We start from the raw sequence: 18,984 nt of genomic DNA on the forward strand, positions 1-18,984 counted from the left end.
CGGGATGTGAACATCGCTGACACGACCAACATTTATTGCCCATCCCTAATTGCCCTTCAGAAGATGGTTGTGATCTGTCAAGTAGAACCACTGCAATCCATATGGTGAAGGTACTCCTGTTAAGGAGGGAGTTCCAGGATTTTGACCCAGCGAAGTCAGGATGGTATGCGACTAAGAGGTGGTGGTGTTCATATGCGTCTGCTGCCCTTGTTCATCTAGGTGGTAGAGGTTGCGGGTTTGGGAGGTGCTGCTGTAGAAGCCTTGGGGATTTCCTGCCGTATATCTAGTCGATGGTACACATTGCAGCCACGGCGTGCCGATGGTGGAGGGGGTTAATGTTTAAGGTGGTAGAGAGAGTGAATGTTTAATGTGGTAGATGATGTTCCAATCACGTGGGCTTTCATGGATAGTGTTGAGCTTTTTGAGTGTTCTTGAAGCTGCACTCATCCAGGCAAGTGGAGAGTATTCCATTATACTCCTAACTTGTGCCTTGTAGATGGTGGAAAGACATTGGGGAGTCAGGAGGTGAGTCACTTGTTACAGAATATCCAACTTCTGACGTGCTCATGTGGCCACGGTATTTATGTTTCTGGTCCAGTTAAGTTTCTGGTCAATGGTGACTCCCAAGTTGTTGATGGTGGGGGACCCGAAAATGGTAATGCCATTGAATGTCAAGGGGAGGTTGTTAGACTCTCTCTTGTCTGGCACTTGTGTGGTACAAATGTTATTTAACACTTATCAGCCCAAGCCTGAATGTTGTCGACATCTTGCTTAAGTTAATCTAAGGGTTAAGTCATGGCAGGAGAGCTCGGACACGTGTTATGCTCCTCCTGTAATATGTGGAAAGTCAGGGACGCTTCCGGTGTCCCTGATGACTACTTGTGCGGGAAGTGCATCCGCCTGCAGCTCCTGACGGACCACATTGCGGCACTGGAGCTGCGGGTGGATTCACTCTGGAGCATCCACGATGCTGAGAATGATGTGAATAACACATTTAGTGAGTTGGTTTTACTGCAGGAAAGGGGTACACACTCAGATAGGAATGGAAGACCAACAGGAAGAGTAGTGCAAGGAAGGTAGTGCAGGGATCCCCTGCGGTCATCCCCCTGCAAACCAGATACACCGCTTTGAGTACTGTTGAGGGGGATGACTCATCAGGGGAGGGCAGCAGCAGCCAAATTCATGGCACTGTGGCTGGTTCTGCTGCACAGGAGGGCAGGAAAAAGAGTGGGAGAGCGTTAGTGATAGGGGATTCAATTGTAAAGGGAATAGATAGGCGTTTCTGCGGCCGCAACCGAGACTCCAGGATGGTATGTTGCCTCCCTGGTGCAAGGGTCAAGGATGTCTCGGAGCAGGTGCAGAACATTCTGAAAAGGGAGGGTGAACAGCCAGTTGTCGTGGTGCATATAGGTACCAATGATATAGGTAAAAAACGGGATAAGGTCTTATGAGACGAATTTAGGGAGCTAGGAGTTAAATTAAAAAGTAGGATCTCAAAATTAGTCATCTCAGGATTGCTACCACGTGCTAGTCAGAGTAGGAATCGCAGGATAGCTCAGATGAATACATGGCTTGAACAATGGTGCACAAGGGAGGGATTCAAATTCCTGGTGCATTGGAACCGGTTCTGGGGGAGGTGGGACCAGTACAAACTGGACGGCCTGCACCTGGGCAGGATCGGAACCAATGTCCATGGGGGAGCGTTTGCTCGTGCTGTTTGGGAGGAGTTAAACTGATATGGCAGGGGGATGGGAACCTATGCAGGGAGACAGAGGGAAATAAAATGGAGTCAGAAGTAAAATATAGAAAGGAGAATAGTAAAAGTGGAGGGCAGAGAAACCCAAGGCAAAAGACAAAAAGGGCCACATTACAGCAAGGTTCAAAAGGGGCAAAGTGTGTTAAAAAGACAAGCCTGAAGGCTCTGTGCCTCAATGCGAGGAGTATTCGGAATAAGGTGGACGAATTAACTGCACAGATAGCAGTTAACGGGTATGATGTAATTGGCATCACGGAGACATGGCTCCAGGGTGACCAAGGCTGGGAACTCAACATCCAAGAGTATTCAGCATTTAGGAAGGATAGACAGAAAGGAAAAGGAGGCGGAGTGGCGTTGCTGGTTAAAGAGGAAATTAATGCAATGGTAAGGAGGGACATAAGCCTGGATGATGTGGAATCGGTATGGGTGGAGCTGCGGAATTCTACAAAGGGCAGAAAACGCTAGTGGGAGTTGTGTACAGACCACCAAACAGTAGTAGTGAGATTGGGGACAGCATCAAACAAGAAATAAGGGATGTGTGCAATAAAGGTACAGCAGTTATCATGGGCGACTTTAATCTTCATATTGATTGGGCTAACCAAACTGGTAGCAATGTGGTGGAGGAGGATTTCCTGGAGTGTATTAGGGATGGTTTTCCAGACCAATATGTCAAGGAACCAACTAGAGAGCTGGCCATCCTAGACTGGGTGATGTGTAATGAGAAGGGACTAATTAGCAATCATGTTGTGCGAGGCCCCTTGGGGAAGAGTGACCATAATATGGTAGAATTCTTTATTAAGATGGAGAGTGACACAGTTAATTCAGAAACTAGGGTCCTGAACTTAAGGAAAGGTAACTTCGACGGTATGAGGCGTGAATTGGCTAGAATAGATTGGCAAAGTACACTTAAAGCGTTGATGGTGGATAAGCAATGTCAAACATTTAAAGATCGCATGGATGAACTTCAGCAATTGTACATCCCTGTCTGGAGTAAAAATAAAATGGGGAAGATGGCTCAACCGTGGCTAGCAAGGGAAATTAAGGATAGTGTTAAAGCCAAGGAAGATGCATATAATTTGGCTAGAAAAAGCAACAAACCGGAGGACTGGGAGAAATTTAGAATTCAACAGAGGAAGACTCAGGGTTTGATTAAGAGGGGGAAAATAGAGTACGAGAGGAAGCTTGCAGGGAACATAAAAACTGACTGCAAAAGCTTCTATAGATATGTGAAGAGAAAAAGATTAGTGAAGACAAACGTAGGACTGTTGCAATCTCTTTCAGGTGAAGTTATAATGGGGAACAAAGAAATGGCAGACCAATTGAACAAATACTTCGTTTCTGTCTTCACGAAGGAAGACACAAATAATCTTCCGATTGTACTAGGGGACAGTAGGTCTAGTGAGAAGGAGGAACTGAAGGAAATCCTTATTAGGCGGGAAATTGTGTTGGGGAAATTGATGGGATTGAAGGCCGATAAATCCCTGGGGCCTGATAGTTTGCATCCCAGAGTACTTAAGGAAGTGGCCCTAGAAATAGTGGATGCATTGGTAATCATTTTCCAACAATCTATCGACTCTGGATCAGTCCCTATGGACTGGAGGGTAGCTAATGTAACACCACTTTTTAAAAAAGGAGGGAGAGAGAAAATGGGTAATTATAGACCGGTTAGCCTGACATCAATAGTGGGGAAAATGTTAGAATCAATCATTAAGGATGAAATAGCAGTGCATTTGGAAAGCAGTGTCAGGATCAGACCAAGTCAGCATGGATTTATGAAAGGGAAATCATGCTTGACGAATCTTCTGGAATTTTTTGAGGATGTAACTAGCAGAGTGGACAAGGGAGAACCGGTAGATGTGGTGTATTTGGACTTTCAAAAGGCTTTTGACAAGGTCCTGCACAAGAGATTGGTGTGCAAAATCAAAGTGCATGGTAATGGGGGTAATGTACTGACATGGATAGAGAACTGGTTGGCTGACAGGAAGCAGAGAGTCGGGATAAACGGGTCCTTTTCAGAATGGGAGGCAGTGACTAGTGGAGTGCCGCAGGACTCAGTGCTGTGACCCCAGCTCTTTACAATATACATTAACGATTTAGATGAAGGAATTAAGTGTAATATCTTCAAGTTTGCGGATGACACTAAACTGGGTGGCGGTATGAGCTGTGGGGAGGACGCTAAGAAGCTGCAGGGTGACTTGGACAGGTTAGGTGAGTGGGCAAATGAATGGCAGATGCAGTATAATGTGGATAAATGTGAGTTTATCCATTTTGGGGGCAAAAACACAAAGGCAGAATATTATCTGGATGGTGGCAGATTAGGAAAAGGGGAGGCGCAACGAGACCTGGGTGTCATGTTTCATCAGTCACTGAAAGTTGGCATGCAGGTACAGCAGGCGGTGAAGAAGGCAAATGGTATGTTGGCCTTCATAGCTAGGGGATTTGAGTATAGGAGCAGGGAGGTCTTACTGCAGTTGTACAGGGCCTTTGTGAGGCCCCACCTGGAATAATGTGTACAGTTTTGGTCTCCTAATCTGAGGAAGGATGTTCTTGCTATTGAGGGGGTGCAGCGAAGGTTCACCAGAGTGATTCCAGGGATGGCTGGACTGTCATATGAGGAGAGACTGGATCAATTGGGCCTTTATTCACTGGAGTTTAGAAGGATGAGAGGGGATCTCATAGAAACGTATATGATTCTGACGGGACTGGACAGGTTAGATGCGGGAAGAATGTTCCCGATGTTGGGGAAGTCCAGAACTAGGGGACATAGTCTTAGGATAAGGGGTAGGCCATTTAGGACTGAGATGAGGAGAAACTTCTTCACTCAGAGAGTTGTTAACCTGTGGAATTCCCTGCCGCAGAGAGTTGTTAATGCCAGATCACTGGATATATTTAAGAGGGAGTTAGATATGGCCCTTACGGCTAAGGGGATCAAGGTGTATGGAGAGAAAGCAGGAAAGGGGTACTGAGGGAATGATCAGCCATGATCTTAGAAACATAGAAACATAGAAAATAGGTGCAGGAGTAGGCCATTCGGCCCTTCTAGCCTGCACCGCCATTCAATGAGTTCATGGCTGAACATTCAACTTATTGAATGGCGGTGCAGGCTCGAAGGGCCGAATGGCCTACTCCTGCACCTATTTTCTATGTTTCTATTTGCATGCGGGCATGGACTGCTTCATTATCTGAGGAATTGTGAATGGAACTGAACACTTTGCAATCATCAGCGAACACCTCCAGTTATGACCTTATGATGGAAGGTCATTGATGAAGCAGCTGAAGATGATTGGACCTAGGACAGTGCCCTGAGGAACTCCTGCACTATTGTCCTGGGGCTGAGATGTTTGGCCCCCAACACCCACAACCATCTTCCTTTGTGCTAGATATGACTCCAGCCAGTGGAGAGTTTTCCTCCTGATTCCAATTGACTTCAATTTTACGAGGGCTCCTTGGTGCCACACTCAGTCAAATGTTGCCTTTGATGTCAAGAGAAGTCATTCTCACCTCACTTCTGGAATTCAGCTCTTTTTTCCATGTTTAGACCAAGGTTGTAATGAGGTCTGGAGCCGAGTGATTCTGGCAGAACCCAAATTGAGCATCGGTGAGCAGGTTATTATTGAGTAAGTGCCGCTTGTCAGCGTTGGCAATGCCCCCTTTCATCACTTTGCTGATGATTGAGAGCAGTACTATCCAGATTGGATTTGCCCTGCTTTTTGTGGACAGGACATATTCTGGGCAATTTCGCAATTTGTCGGGTGGATGCCAGTGTTGTAGCTGTACTGGAATAGCTTGGCTAGAGACGCAGCTCGTTCTGGAGCACAAGTCTTCAGTCCTACAGCCGGGATGTTGTTGAGTCCATTGCCTTTGCTGTCTCCAGTGTGCTTAGCCATTTCTTCATATCACGTGGAGTGAATCAAATTGGCTGAAAACCGGCTTCTGTGATGGTGGGGACCTCAGCAGTAGGGCAAGATGGATCATCCACTTCGCACTTTCGCTGAAGATGGTTGCAAACGCTTCAGCCTTGTCTTTTGCACTCGCGTGCTGGGCTCTGCCATCATTGAGGATGGGGTTATTCATGGAGTCTCCTTCTCCTGTTAATTGTTTAATTGTCCACCTCCGAGGGACCGTCGATGATGATGATGTCCACCACCATTCATGACTAAATGTGGCAGGACTGCTGAGCTTTCATTGGATCCGTTTATTGTGGAATCGCTTAGCTCTGTCTATAGGATACTGCTTCTGCTGTTTATTCTTCTGTTGTGGCTTGCAACAGGTGTGCACCTTATTTTTAGGTACACCTGGTGCTGCTCCTGGTATGCTCTTCTATACTCCACATTGAACCAGGATTGGTCCACTGGCTTGATGGTAATGGTAGAGTGAGGGATATGCCGGGCCATGAAATTACAGATTGTGGTGTAATAAAATTCTGCTGCTGATGGGCTGCCTGGATATAGTGGATAGCAAGGCCTATTTCCCTTGGTGAAAAGGTCAATTATGAGGGGGCATAGAAGGTTGGTGGAAGGTTTAGAGGGGATTTGAGGGGAAGCTTCTTCACGCAGAGGAGGTCTGGAACTCACTGTCTGGAAATATGGTAGAGGCAGAAACCCTCACCATATTTAAAAGGTGCTTGGATTGGCACTTGAAGTGCCGTGACCTGCAGGGTTACGGACCGAGAGCTGGAAAGTGGGATTAGACTGGATAGCTTCTTGTTGGCTGGCACAGATTCGATGGTAAATACTTTAGGGAATCTAATATGGCCAGAGTGATTGCCTGGATGGGTTGGAGAGGAATTTTCCCAGATTTTTTTCCCCTATTGGCTTGGGTTTTTATCTATTTTTTTTTGCCTCTCCCAGGAGATCGTCTGGCTCTGGGTGGGGTGGAGTGTAAAGTGTTGCGATACATGGGGTATCGCAGTTCTGTGGGACGGACTGGTTGGGTCGGATGCTCTTTACCTATCCGCCATTGTTCATATGTAACCATCAGGGCTGCTGACCGAGGGTCATGTGGCTCTTTGTCGGCTGGCACGGGCACGATGGGCTGAAATGGCCTCCTTCTGCGCTGTAGATTTCTATGTTTCTATGATGGCCCACAGCACCTCATGGATGCCCAGTTTTGAGCTGCTAGATTTGTTCCATCTATCCCATTTAGCATGGTCGTAGTGCCACACAACACGATGGAGGATGTCTTCTGTGTGCAGATGAGACTTGGTTTCCATTAAGACTCTGTGGTGGCCACTCCTACCAATACTATCATGGAGAGATGCATCCGTGACAGGTAGACTGGTGAGGACGAGGTCAAGGAGGTTTATCCCTTGCTTTGGTTCTCACCTGCCGCAATCCCAGTTTGGTAACTATGTTGTTCAATACTCGGTCAGCTCGGTCAATGGTGGTGCTACCAGGCCATTCTTGGTGATGAACATCCAGTGTAAATTCTTTGCCCTTGCTGCCCTCAGTGCTTCTCCCAAGTGGAGTTCAACATGGAGGAATACTAATTCAACAGCTGAGGGAGGGCGGTAGGTTGTAATCAGCAAGAGGATGTCTTGCTCAGGTTTCCAGAGTCAATGTTGAGGACTCCCAGGGCCACTCCCTCCCGACTGTATATGACTGTGCCGCCACCTCTGGTGGTAATGGAGGAGTCTGGGATTCTGTGAGTATGACTATGTCAGTCTGTGAGACAGCTCTCCCAATGTTATTGAAGAGGACTTAGCACGTTGACTGGGCTGGGTGTGCCCTTGTCATGTCCAAATCCGATACCTAGGTCGATGCTGCGTGGTCTGTATGGTTTTATTCCCATATAGGCCAGACCAGGTAAGGATGATAGATTTCCTTCCCAAAAGTGAACCAGATGGGTTTTTATGACAATCCAGTAGTTACATGGGGCCCAAGTTTCCACACGATAAAAAACGGGCGCCCGTCCGAGCTGGGTGCCCGTTTTTTGCACCTAAAACGGCGCCTAAATAAAAACGCGCTATTCTCGAGCGCCCTGCAGCTCCTTGTCTGCCTGGCGCGGCGCCCAGGGGGGCAGAGCCTACACTCGCGCCGGTTTTGTAAGTGGGAGGGGGCGGGTATCATTTAAATTAGTTTTTTTCCTGCCGGCAACGCTGCGCGTGCGCGTTGGAGCGTTCGCACACGCGCAGTGTGAAGGAAACATTGGCACTCGGCCATTTTTGTAGTTCTTTGTAGCTGTTTAATTTTTTAACATTTTTTAATAAAAGCACATTGCCCTTCCATGATCAGCACTGAGGCTTCTTGCACCAGTGAAAAGGTGCAGGAAGCCTCAGAAAGTTGAGGCAGCCGTTTCCCTCCTCACCCCCGCCCACCGTCGGGAACGAACGGAACAGCTCCCCCCCCGTGGGAACGAACGGAACAGCTCCCCCCCCGTGGGAACGAACGGAACAGCTCCCCCCCCCGTGGGAACGAACGGAACGGCTCCCCCCCCCGTGGGAACGAACGGAACGGCTCCCCCCCCGTGGGAACGAACGGAATGGCTCCCCCCCCGTGGGAACGAACGGAACGGCTCCCCCCCCCGTGGGAACGAACGGAACGGCTCCCCCCCCGTGGGAACGAACGGAACGGCTCCCCCCCCGTGGGAACGAACGGAATGGCTCCCCCCCCGTGGGAACGAACGGAACGGCTCCCCCCCCCGTGGGAACGAACGGAACGGCTCCCCCCCCGTGGGAACGAACGGAATGGCTCCCCCCACTCCCCCCACCGTCGGGAACAAACGGAACGGCTCCCCCCCCCGCGGGTACGAACGGAACGGCTCCCCCCACTCCCCCCACCGCGGGAACGAACGGAACAGCTCCCCCCACCGCGGGAACGAACGGAACGGCTCCCCCCCCCGCGGGAATGAACGGAACAGCTCCCCCCCTGCCCGCGGGAACGAACGATGGCTGAAGCACTTTCACACAGGTAGGAAGATGGTTCATTTAATCTTTTCTTTGGTTCTAAATGTTTATTCAGATTGGATTTATTTGTATAATATTTGTAGAAGTATAAATAAGGATTTATTATAGAATTTAATGACTTCCCTCCCCCCCGCCCCCCCCCCTCCTCGTTCTGGACGCCTAATTTGTAACCTGCGCCTGATTTTTTAATGTGTAGAACAGGTTTTTTCAGTTCTACAAAAATCTTCACTGGCTCCATTCTAAGTTAGTTTGGAGTACGTTTTCACTGTGGAAACTTTGAAATCAGGCATCAGTGGCCGGACACACCCCCTTTTGAAGAAAAAATTCTGTTCCAAAGTAGAACTGTTCTACCTGACGAGAACTGCAGAAAAAAAATGTGGAGAATTGCGATTTCTAAGATAGTCCGTTCTCCACCAGTTGCTCCTAAAAATCAGGCGCAAATCATGTGGAAACTTGGGCCCATGGTCACCATAACTAATACTAGCTTTTTATTCCAGATTTATTTAATTGACAGAATTCCCCAGCTGGTGGGATTGGAACATGTCTCCAGTTATAATGGGTGACTTTAATATGCACATAGATTGGGCTAACCAAACTGGAAGCAATACGGTGGAGGAGGATTTTCTGGAGTGCATAAGGGATGGTTTTTTAGACCAATATGTCGAGGAACCAACTAGGGGGGAGGCCATCTTAGACTGGGTGTTGTGTAATGAGAGAGGATTAATTAGCAATCTCGTTGTACGAGGCCCCTTGGGGAAGAGTGACCATAATATGGTGGAATTCTGCATTGGGATGGAGAATGAAACAGTTAATTCAGAGACCATGGTCCAGAACTTAAAGAAGGCTAACTTTGAAGGTATGAGGCGTGAATTGGCTGGGATGGATTGGCGAATGATACTTAAGGGGTTGACTGTGGATGGGCAATGGCAGACATTTAGAGACCGCATGGATGAACTACAACAATTGTACATTCCTGTCTGGCATAAAAATAAAAAAGGGAAGGTGGCTCAACCGTGGCTATCAAGGGAAATCAGGGATAGTATTAAAGCCAAGGAAGTGGCATACAAATTGGCCAGAAATAGCAGCGAACCTGGGGACTGGGAGAAATTTAGAACTCAGCAGAGGAGGACAAAGGGTTTGATTAGGGCAGGGAAAATGGAGTATGAGAAGAAGCTTGCAGGGAACATTAAGACGGATTGCAAAAGTTTCTATAGATATGTAAAGAGAAAAAGGTTAGTAAAGACAAACGTAGGTCCCCTGCAGTCAGAATCAGGGGAAGTCATAACGGGGAACAAAGAAATGGCGGACCAATTGAACAAGTACTTTGGTTCGGTATTCACGAAGGAGGACACGAACAACCTTCCGGTTATAAAAGGGGTCGGGGGGTCTAGTAAGGAGGAGGAACTGAGGGAAATCCTTATTAGCCGGGAAATTGTGTTGGGGAAATTGATGGGATTGAAGGCCGATAAATCCCCAGGGCCTGATGGACTGCATCCCAGAGTACTTAAGGAGGTGGCCTTGGAAATAGTGGATGCGTTGACAGTCATTTTCCAACATTTCATTGACTCTGGATCAGTTCCTATGGAGCGGAGGGTAGCCAATGTAACCCCACTTTTTAAAAAAGGAGGGAGAGAGAAAACAGGGAATTATAGACCGGTCAGCCTGACATCGGTAGTGGGTAAAATGATGGAATCAATTATTAAGGATGTCATAGCAGTGCATTTGGAAAGAGGTGAAATGATAGGTCCAAGTCAGCATGGATTTGTGAAAGGGAAATCATGCTTGACAAATCTTCTGGAATTTTTTGAGGATGTTTCCAGTAGAGTGGATAAGGGAGAACCAGTTGATGTGGTATATTTGGACTTTCAGAAGGCTTTCGACAAGGTCCCACACAAGAGATTGATGTGCAAAGTTAGAGCACATGGGATTGGGGGTAGTGTACTGACATGGATTGAGAACTGGTTGTCAGACAGGAAGCAAAGAGTAGGAGTAAATAGGTACTTTTCAGAATGGCAGGCAGTGACTAGTGGGGTACCGCAAGGTTCTGTGCTGGGGCCCCAGCTGTTTACACTGTACATTAATGATTTAGATGAGGGGATTAAATGTAGTATCTCCAAATTTGCAGATGACACTAAGTTGGGTGGCAGTGTGAGCTGCGAGGAGGATGCTGTGAGGCTGCAGAGCGACTTGGATAGGTTAGGTGAGTGGGAAAATGCATGGCAGATGAAGTATAATGTGGATAAATGTGAGGTTATCCACTTTGGTGGTAAAAACAGAGAGACAGACTATTATCTGACTGGTGACAGATTAGGATAAGGGGAGGTGCAAAGAGACCTGGGTGTCATGGTACATCAGTCATTGAAGGTTGGCATGCGGGTGCAGCAGGCGGTTAAGAAAGCAAATGGCATGTTGGCCTTCATAGCAAGGGGATTTGAGTACAGGGGCAGGGAGGTGTTGCTACAGTTGTACAGGGCCTTGGTGAGGCCACACCTGGAGTATTGTGTACAGTTTTGGTCTCCTAACCTGAGGAAGGACATTCTTGCTATTGAGGGAGTGCAGCGAAGGTTCACCAGACTGATTCCCGGGATGGCGGGACTGACCTATCAAGAAAGACTGGATCAACTGGGCTTGTATTCACTGGAGTTCAGAAGAATGAGAGGGGACCTCATAGAAACATTTAAAATTCTGACGGGGTTAAACAGGTTAGATGCAGGAAGAATGTTCCCAATGTTGGGGAAGTCCAGAACCAGAGGTCACAGTCTAAGGATAAGGGGTAAGCCATTTAGGACCGAGATGCGGAGGAACTTCTTCACCCAGAGAGTGGTGAACCTGTGGAATTCTCTACCACAGAAAGTTGTTGAGGCCAATTCACTAAATATATTCAAAAAGGAGTTAGATGAGGTCCTTACTACTAGGGGGATCAAGGGGTATGGCGAGAAAGCAGGAATGGGGTACTGAAGTTGAATGTTCAGCCATGAACTCATTGAATGGCGGTGCAGGCTGGAAGGGCCGAATGGCCTACTCCTGCACCTATTTTCTATGTTTCTATGTTTCTATTAGTCGAGGCCTCTGGATTACTAATCCAGTAATATAACCACTATGCTACTGTGCCAAGATCAACTTCGTCAGTTCCGTTCAGAATCTTCCAAATGTTTTGAGCTCTAGCTCCCAAAACTGCTCTTTCTCCCCACATAGAAATAAAGTTTGCCGAAGACTTGTTTTCAATTACCATTTCCCTTTAATTTACAGAGTCCACGTTTACCTCAATCAGGAAGTCTCCCGTCCTGAGCCCAGCTTTCCAAGCCACTCCCTCCACGTCCACCGATTCCAGGTATTGCAGAGCTGGGAACGCCGGTGTGGGGGTGAACTCTTCAATTGGAGTCTCCGCTGTGGGAAAGAGTAAAGTCTCAGTGAATCACTCGCAAATCTCATTGAATGCTTCAGTAACCGAGATATTCGTATCTTTAACTTTAAAGCATCTTAGGACATTTTTTTATGTTAAAGGTGCTATATCAATTAAAGTTGTTGTTTGGCATGATAATTGACAAACGGTTATTAGCTAAAGTAAAAATCTTTACATCTAATTTTCCTAAGTCAGCTCATTTGTGTAACATCAGTTATATGTTTGAAAGGAACTAACCATCAGACTTGCAGTGAGAGGGAAACTGCATACAAATCAAACTAAAATGATTTTAACGAGAAAGAATAAATTTTAAAATCATCAGAAGAATGAAGGGAGAGAATATGAGATTTATTTTATGAGAGTTTATGAGAGACTTTGATGGAATAGAGTAGGGGACTGTGATGAGGTAAAAGAAAGAAAGCATTGCATTTATATAGCATCTTTCATGACCACCGGATGTCGCAAAATGCTTTATAGCCAATGAAGTACTTTTGGAGCTTATCACTGTTGAAACATAGGAAATACGACAGTCAATTTGAGCACACCAAGCTCCCACAAACAGCAATGTGATAATGACCAGATTATCTGCTTTTGTTATGTTGATTGAGGGTTAATAGTGGCCAGGACACTGGATATAACTCCCATGCACTTCTTCAAAATAGTGCCATGGGATCTTTTACATCCACCTGAGAGAGCAGACGGGACCTCGGTTTAATGTCTCATCCAAAAGACGGTACCTCCGACAGTGCAGTACTCCCTCAGCACTGCACTGGAGTGTCAGCCTAGAGATTTGTGCTCATGTCTCTAGTGTGGTACTAAGAGCCGAGAGTGTTACCCACTGAACCACCGGCAGATACAGGGTAGAGTAGGGGACTGTGATGGGGGTGGAGTAGGGTAGTATAATGGGGAAAAGTAGGGGAATGTGATGGAGTGGATAAGGGGACTGTGATGGGACAGAGTGGGAGGACTGTGATGGGGTAGAGTAGAAGAGTGTGAATGAGGGACAGTAGTGGAGTGTGATGTGGTAGAATAGGGAAAAATGGTGGGGTAGAGTAAGAGTCTGTGATGGGGTAGAGTAGGGGAGTGTGATGGGTTAGAGTAGGGGAGTGTGATGGGGAAGAGTAGGGGAGTGTGATGGGGTAGAGTAGGGGAGTGTGATGGGGTAGAGTAGGGGAGTGTGATGGGGTAGCATAGGGGAGTGTGATGGGGTAGAGAAGGGGAGTGTGATGGGGTAGAGTAGGGGAGTGTGATGGGGTAGAGTAGGGGACTATGATGGGGTAGAGTAGGGGAGTGTGATGGGGTAGAGGAGTGTGATGGGGTAGAGTAGGGGAGTGTTATGGGGTAGAGTAGGGGACTGTGATGGGGTAGAGTAGGGGACTGTGATGGGGTAGTGTAGGGGAATGTGATGGGATGGGGGTGCACTATGGGACAGTGATGGGACAGAGTAGGAGAGTATGTTGAGGTAGACTAGGGGACAGTGATGGGGTACAGTAGGGGCTTGTGATGGGGTAGATTGGGGACTCTGATGGGGCGGAGTTAGGGAGAGTGTTGGGGTAGAGCAGGGGACTGATATGTTAGAGTAGGCGACAGTGATGGGGTGGAATAGCGGACTGTGATGGGGTTGAATGGGGTAGAGTAGGGATGTGTGATGGGGGTAGAGTGGTGGAATGTGATGGGGCAAAGTAGGGGACTGTGATTGGATAGAGTAGGGGCGTGTGATGGACTGGAGTAGGGAAATTGATGAGGTAGAATAGGGGACTGAGATGGGGTAGATTAAGGAACTTTGATGGGGGTAGAGTAAGTGACTGTGCTGAGGTAGAGTAGGGGATTGTGATGGGGGTAGAGACTGCGGCTGTGATTAGGTAGAGTAAAGGTGTGAGATGGGCTGGAGTAGGGGAGTGAGACTGGGATGGAGCAGGGGACTGTGATGTGGTAGAGTAGGGGCGTGTGATGGACTGGAATAGGGAAATTGATGAGGTAGAGTAGGGGACTGAGATGGGGTAGAGTAGGGAAGTGGGATGGGGGTAGAATGGTGAAATGTGATGGGATAGAGTAGGGGTCTGTGATAGGGGTAGATTAAGGAACTTTGATGGGGGTAGAGTAGGTGACTGTGCTGAGGTAGAGTAGGGGATTGTGATGGGGGTAGAGACTGCGGCTGTGTTTAGGTAGAGTAAAGGTGTGAGAGGGGCTGGAGTAGGGGAGTGAGACTGGGGTGGAGCAGGGGACTGTGATGTGGTAGAGTAGTGGATTGTGATAGCGTGGAGTAAGGGACTTTGATGGGGTAGAGTTGCGGACTGTGATATGGGAGAGTAGGAGATAGTGATGGGGTAGAGAAGGTGGCTGTGATGGGGTAGGGCAGGGATGTGTGATAGGGTAAAGTAGGGGACTGTGAAGAGGTAGTGTCGGGGACTATGATGGGGTGGAGTAAGGAACTTTTATGGGATAGAGTAAGGGACTGTGGTGGGGGTAGAGTAGGGGAGCATGATGGGGTAGAGTGGGGAATATGATGGGTAGAGTAGGCGAGTGCGATGGGAGTAAAGTAGTGGACTGTGACAGGGTAGAGCAGGGGAGTGTAATGGGGCTAGAGTATGGGACTGTGATGGGGCAGAGTAGGGGAGCGTGATGGGCTGGAATAGAGGAATTGATGAGGTAGAGTAGGGGACGGAGATGGGGTCGAGAAGGGGAGTGGGATGGAGGTAGAGTAGGGGACTGTGATTGGATAGAGTAGGGGACTGTGATTGGATAGAGTATGGGACTGCAAAGCGTACAGTACGATAGTGTGATAGTGTGATGGGGTAGAGTAGGGGAGTGTGATAGGGTAGAGTAGGGGAGTGTGATGGGGTAGAGTAGGGGTGTGTAATGGGGTAGAGTAGGGGAGTATGATGGGATAGAGTAGGGGACTGTGATGGGGTCGTGTCGGGGAATGTGATGGAATGGGGGTGCACTATGGGACAGTGATGGGACAGAGTAGGAGAGTATGTTGAGGTAGACTAGGGGACAGTGATGGGGTACAGTAGGGGCTTGTGATGGGGTAGATTGGGGACTCTGATGGGGCAGAGGTAGGGAGAGTGTTGGGGTAGAGCAGCGGACTGATATGTTAGAGTAGGCGACAGTGATGGGGTAGAGAAGGTGGCTGTGATGGGGTAGGGCAGGGATGTGTGATAGGGTAACGTAGGGGACTGTGAAGAGGTAGTATCGGGGACTATGATGGGGTGGAGTAAGGAACTTTTATGGGATAGAGTAAGGGACTGTGGTGGGGGTAGAGTAGGGGAGCATGATGGGGTAGAGTGGGGAATATGATGGGTAGAGTAGGCGAGTGCGATGGGAGTAAAGTAGTGGACTGTGACAGGGTAGAGCAGGGGAGTGTAATGGGGCTAGAGTATGGGACTGTGATGGGGCAGAGTAGGGGAGCGTGATGGGCTGGAATAGAGGAATTGATGAGGTAGAGTAGGGGATGGAGATGGGGTCGAGAAGGGAAGTGGGATGGAGGTAGAGTAGTGGACTGTGATTGGATAGAGTAGGGGACTGTGATTGGATAAAGTATGGGACTGCAAAGCGTACAGTACGATAGTGTGATGGGGTAGAGTAGGGGAGTGTGATGGGGTAGAGTAGGGGAGTGTGATGGAGTAGAGTAGAGGAGTGTGATGGGGTAGAGTAGGGGAGTGTGATGGGGTAGGGTAGGGGAGTGTGATGAGGTAGAGTAGGGGAGTGTGATGGGGTAGAGTAGGGGAGTGTGATGGGGTAGAGTAGGGGAGTGTGATGGGGTAGAGTAGGGGAGTGTGATGGGGTAGAGTAGGGGAGTGTGATGGGGTAGAGTAGGGGAGTATGATGGGGTAGAGTAGGGGACTGTGATGGGGTAGTGTAGGGGAATGTGATGGGATGGGGTTGCACTTTGGGACAGTGATGGGACAGAGTAGGAGAGTATGTTGAGGTAGACTAGGGGACTGTGATGGGGTACTAGTAGGGGCTTGTGATGGGGTAGATTGGGGACTCTGATGGGGCATAGTTGGGGAGAGTGTTGGGGTAGAGCAGGGGACTGATATGTTAGAGTAGGCGACACTGATGGGGTGGAATAGCGGACTGTGATGGGGTTGAATGGGGTAGAGTAGGGATGTGTGATGGGGGTAGAGTGGTGGAATGTGATGGGGCAAAGTAGGGGACTGTGATTGGATAGAGTAGGGGCGTGTGATGGACTGGAGTAGGGAAATTGATGAGGTAGAGTAGGGGACTGAGATGGGGTACAGTAGGGAAGTGGGATGGGGGTAGAATGTGAAATGTGATGGGATAGAGTAGGGGACTGTGATGGGGTTGATTAGGGGACTGTGATGGGGTAGATTAAGGAACTTTGATGGGGGTAGAGTAGGTGACTGTGCTGAGGTAGAGTAGGGGATTGTGATGGGGGTAGAGACTGCGGCTGTGATTCGGTAGAGTAAAGGTGTGAGAGGGGCTGGAGTAGGGGAGTGAGACTGGGATGGAGCAGGGGACTGTGATGTGGTAGAGTAGTGGACTGTGATGGCGTGGAGTAAGGGACTTTGATGGGATAGAGTTGGGGACTGTGATATGGGAGAGTAGGAGATAGTGATGGGGTAGAGAAGGTGGCTGTGATGGGGTAGGGCAGGGATGTGTGATAGGATAAAGTAGGGGACTGTGAAGAGATAGTGTTGGGGACTATGATGGGGTGGAGTAAGGAACTTTTATGGGATAGAGTAAGGGACTGTGGTGGGGGTAGAGTAAGGGAGCATGATGGGGTAGAGTGGGGAATATGATGGGTAGAGTAGGCGAGTGCGATGGGAGTAAAGTAGTGGACTGTGACAGGGTAGAGCAGGGGAGTGTAATGGAGCAGGAGTATGGGATTGTGATGGGGCAGAGTAGGGGAGCGTGATGGGCTGGAATAGAGGAATTGATGAGGTAGAGTAGGGGACGGAGATGGGGTAGGGAAGGGGGGTGGGATGGAGGTAGAGTAGGGGACTGTGATTGGATAGAGTATGGGACTGCAAAGCGTACAGTACGATAGTGTGCTGGGGTAGAGTAGGGGAGTGTGATGGGGTAGAGTAGGGGAGTGTGATGGGGTAGAGTAGGGGACTGTGATGGGGTAGAGTAGGGGAGTGTGATGGGGTAGAGTAGGGGAGTGTGATGGGGTAGAGTAGGGGAGTGTGATGGGGTAGAGTAGGGGAGTGTGATGGGGTAGAGTAGGGGAGTGTGATGGGGTAGAGTAGGGGAGTGTGGTGGGGTAGAGTAGGGAAGTGTGATGGGGTAGAGTAGGGGACTGTGATGGGGTAGTGTCGGGGAATGTGATGGGATGGGGGTGCACTATGGGACAGTGATGGGACAGAGTAGGAGAGTATGTTGAGGTAGACTAGGGACTGTGATGGGGTACAGTAGGAGCTTGTGATGGGGTAGATTGGGGACTCTGATGGGGCAGAGTTGGGGAGAGTGTTGGGGTAGAGCAGGGGACTGATATGTTAGAGTAGGTGACAGTGATGGGGTGGAATAACGGACTGTGATAGGATTGAATGGGGTAGAGTAGGGATGTGTGATGGGGGTAGAGTGGTGGAATGTGATGGGGCAAAGTAGGGGACTGTGATTGGATAGAGTAGGGGCGTGTGATGGACTGGAGTAGGGAAATTGATGAGGTAGAGTAGGGGACTGTGATGGGATAGAGTAGGGGACTGTGATGGGGTAGAGTAGGGGACTGTGATGGGGGTAGATTAAGGAACTTTGATGGGGGTAGAGTAGGTGACTGTGCTGAGGTAGAGTAGGGGATTGTGATGGGGGTAGAGACTGCGGCTGTGATTCGGTAGAGTAAAGGTGTGAGAGGGGCTGGAGTAGGGGAGTGAGACTGGGATGGAACAGGGGACTGTGATGTGGTAGAGTAGTGGACTGTGATGGCGTGGAGTAAGGGACTTTGATGGGGTAGAGTTGGGGACTATGATATGGGAGAGTAGGAGACAGTGATGGGGTAGAGAAGGTGGCTGTGATGGGGTAGGGCAGGGATGTGTGATAGGGTAAAGTAGGGGACTGTGAAGAGGTAGTGTCGGGGACTATGATGGGGTGGAGTAAGGAACTTTTATGGGATAGAGTAAGGGACTGTGTTGGAGGTAGAGTAGGGGAGCATGATGGGGTAGAGTAGGGAATATGATGGGTAGAGTAGGCGAGTGCGATGGGAGTAAAGTAGTGGACTGTGACAGGGTAGAGCAGGGGAGTGTAACGGGGCTAGAATATGGGACTGTGATGGGGCAGAGTAGGGGAGCGTGATGGGCTGGAATAGAGGAATTGATGAGGTAGAGTAGGGGACGGAGATGGGGTAGAGAAGCGGAGTGGGATGGAGGTAGAGTAGGGGACTGTGATGGGGTAGAGTAGGGGAATGTGATAGGGTAGAATAGGGGACTATGATGGGGTAGGTTGGGAACTGTGATGGGGAAGAGTTGAGTAGTGTGATGGGCTAGAGTAGGGGAATGGATGAGGTAGAGTAGAGGACTGTGATGGGGTGGAGTTGGGGAGTGTGCTGGGGTAGAGAAGCGGAGTGGGATGGAGGTAGAGTAGGGGACTGTGATGGGCTAGAGTAGGGGAATGGATGAGGTAGAGTAGAGGACTGTGATGGGGTGGAGTTGGGGAGTGTGCTGGGGTAGAGAAGGGGAGTGGGATGGCGCTAGAGTATAGTATTGTGATGGGGGTAGAATGGTAGAATGTTTTGGGGCAAAGTAGGGTACTGTGATTGGGTAGACTAGGGGACTGTGGTGGTTAGAGTTGGGGACTGTGCTAGAGTAAGGAACTTTTACGGGATAGAGTAAGGGACTGTGATGGGGGTAGAGTAGGGGAGCATGATGGGGTAGTGTAAAGGAATGTGATGGGTAGAGTAGGCGAGTGCGACGGGGTTAAAGTAGTGGACTGTGACTGGGTAGAGCAGGGGAGCGTGATGGG

At 49.0% G+C, this 18,984-nt stretch overlaps 1 protein-coding gene across 1 annotated transcript in view; it reads right to left on the minus strand.

Moving 5' to 3' along the window:
• Positions 1-18,984, minus strand: part of shank3a (SH3 and multiple ankyrin repeat domains 3a) — a 1,463,579-nt gene that overhangs the window by 288,798 nt on the left and 1,155,797 nt on the right. Inside the window, exon 16 of the mRNA XM_070897277.1 lies at positions 11,923-12,047. Within this exon, the coding sequence (XP_070753378.1) occupies positions 11,923-12,047 (125 nt within the window). The remainder of the gene's footprint in view (positions 1-11,922; positions 12,048-18,984) is intronic.

This window comes from Pristiophorus japonicus, chromosome 13 (genome assembly GCF_044704955.1).
Source record: "Pristiophorus japonicus isolate sPriJap1 chromosome 13, sPriJap1.hap1, whole genome shotgun sequence".
NCBI lineage: Eukaryota > Metazoa > Chordata > Chondrichthyes > Pristiophoridae > Pristiophorus > Pristiophorus japonicus.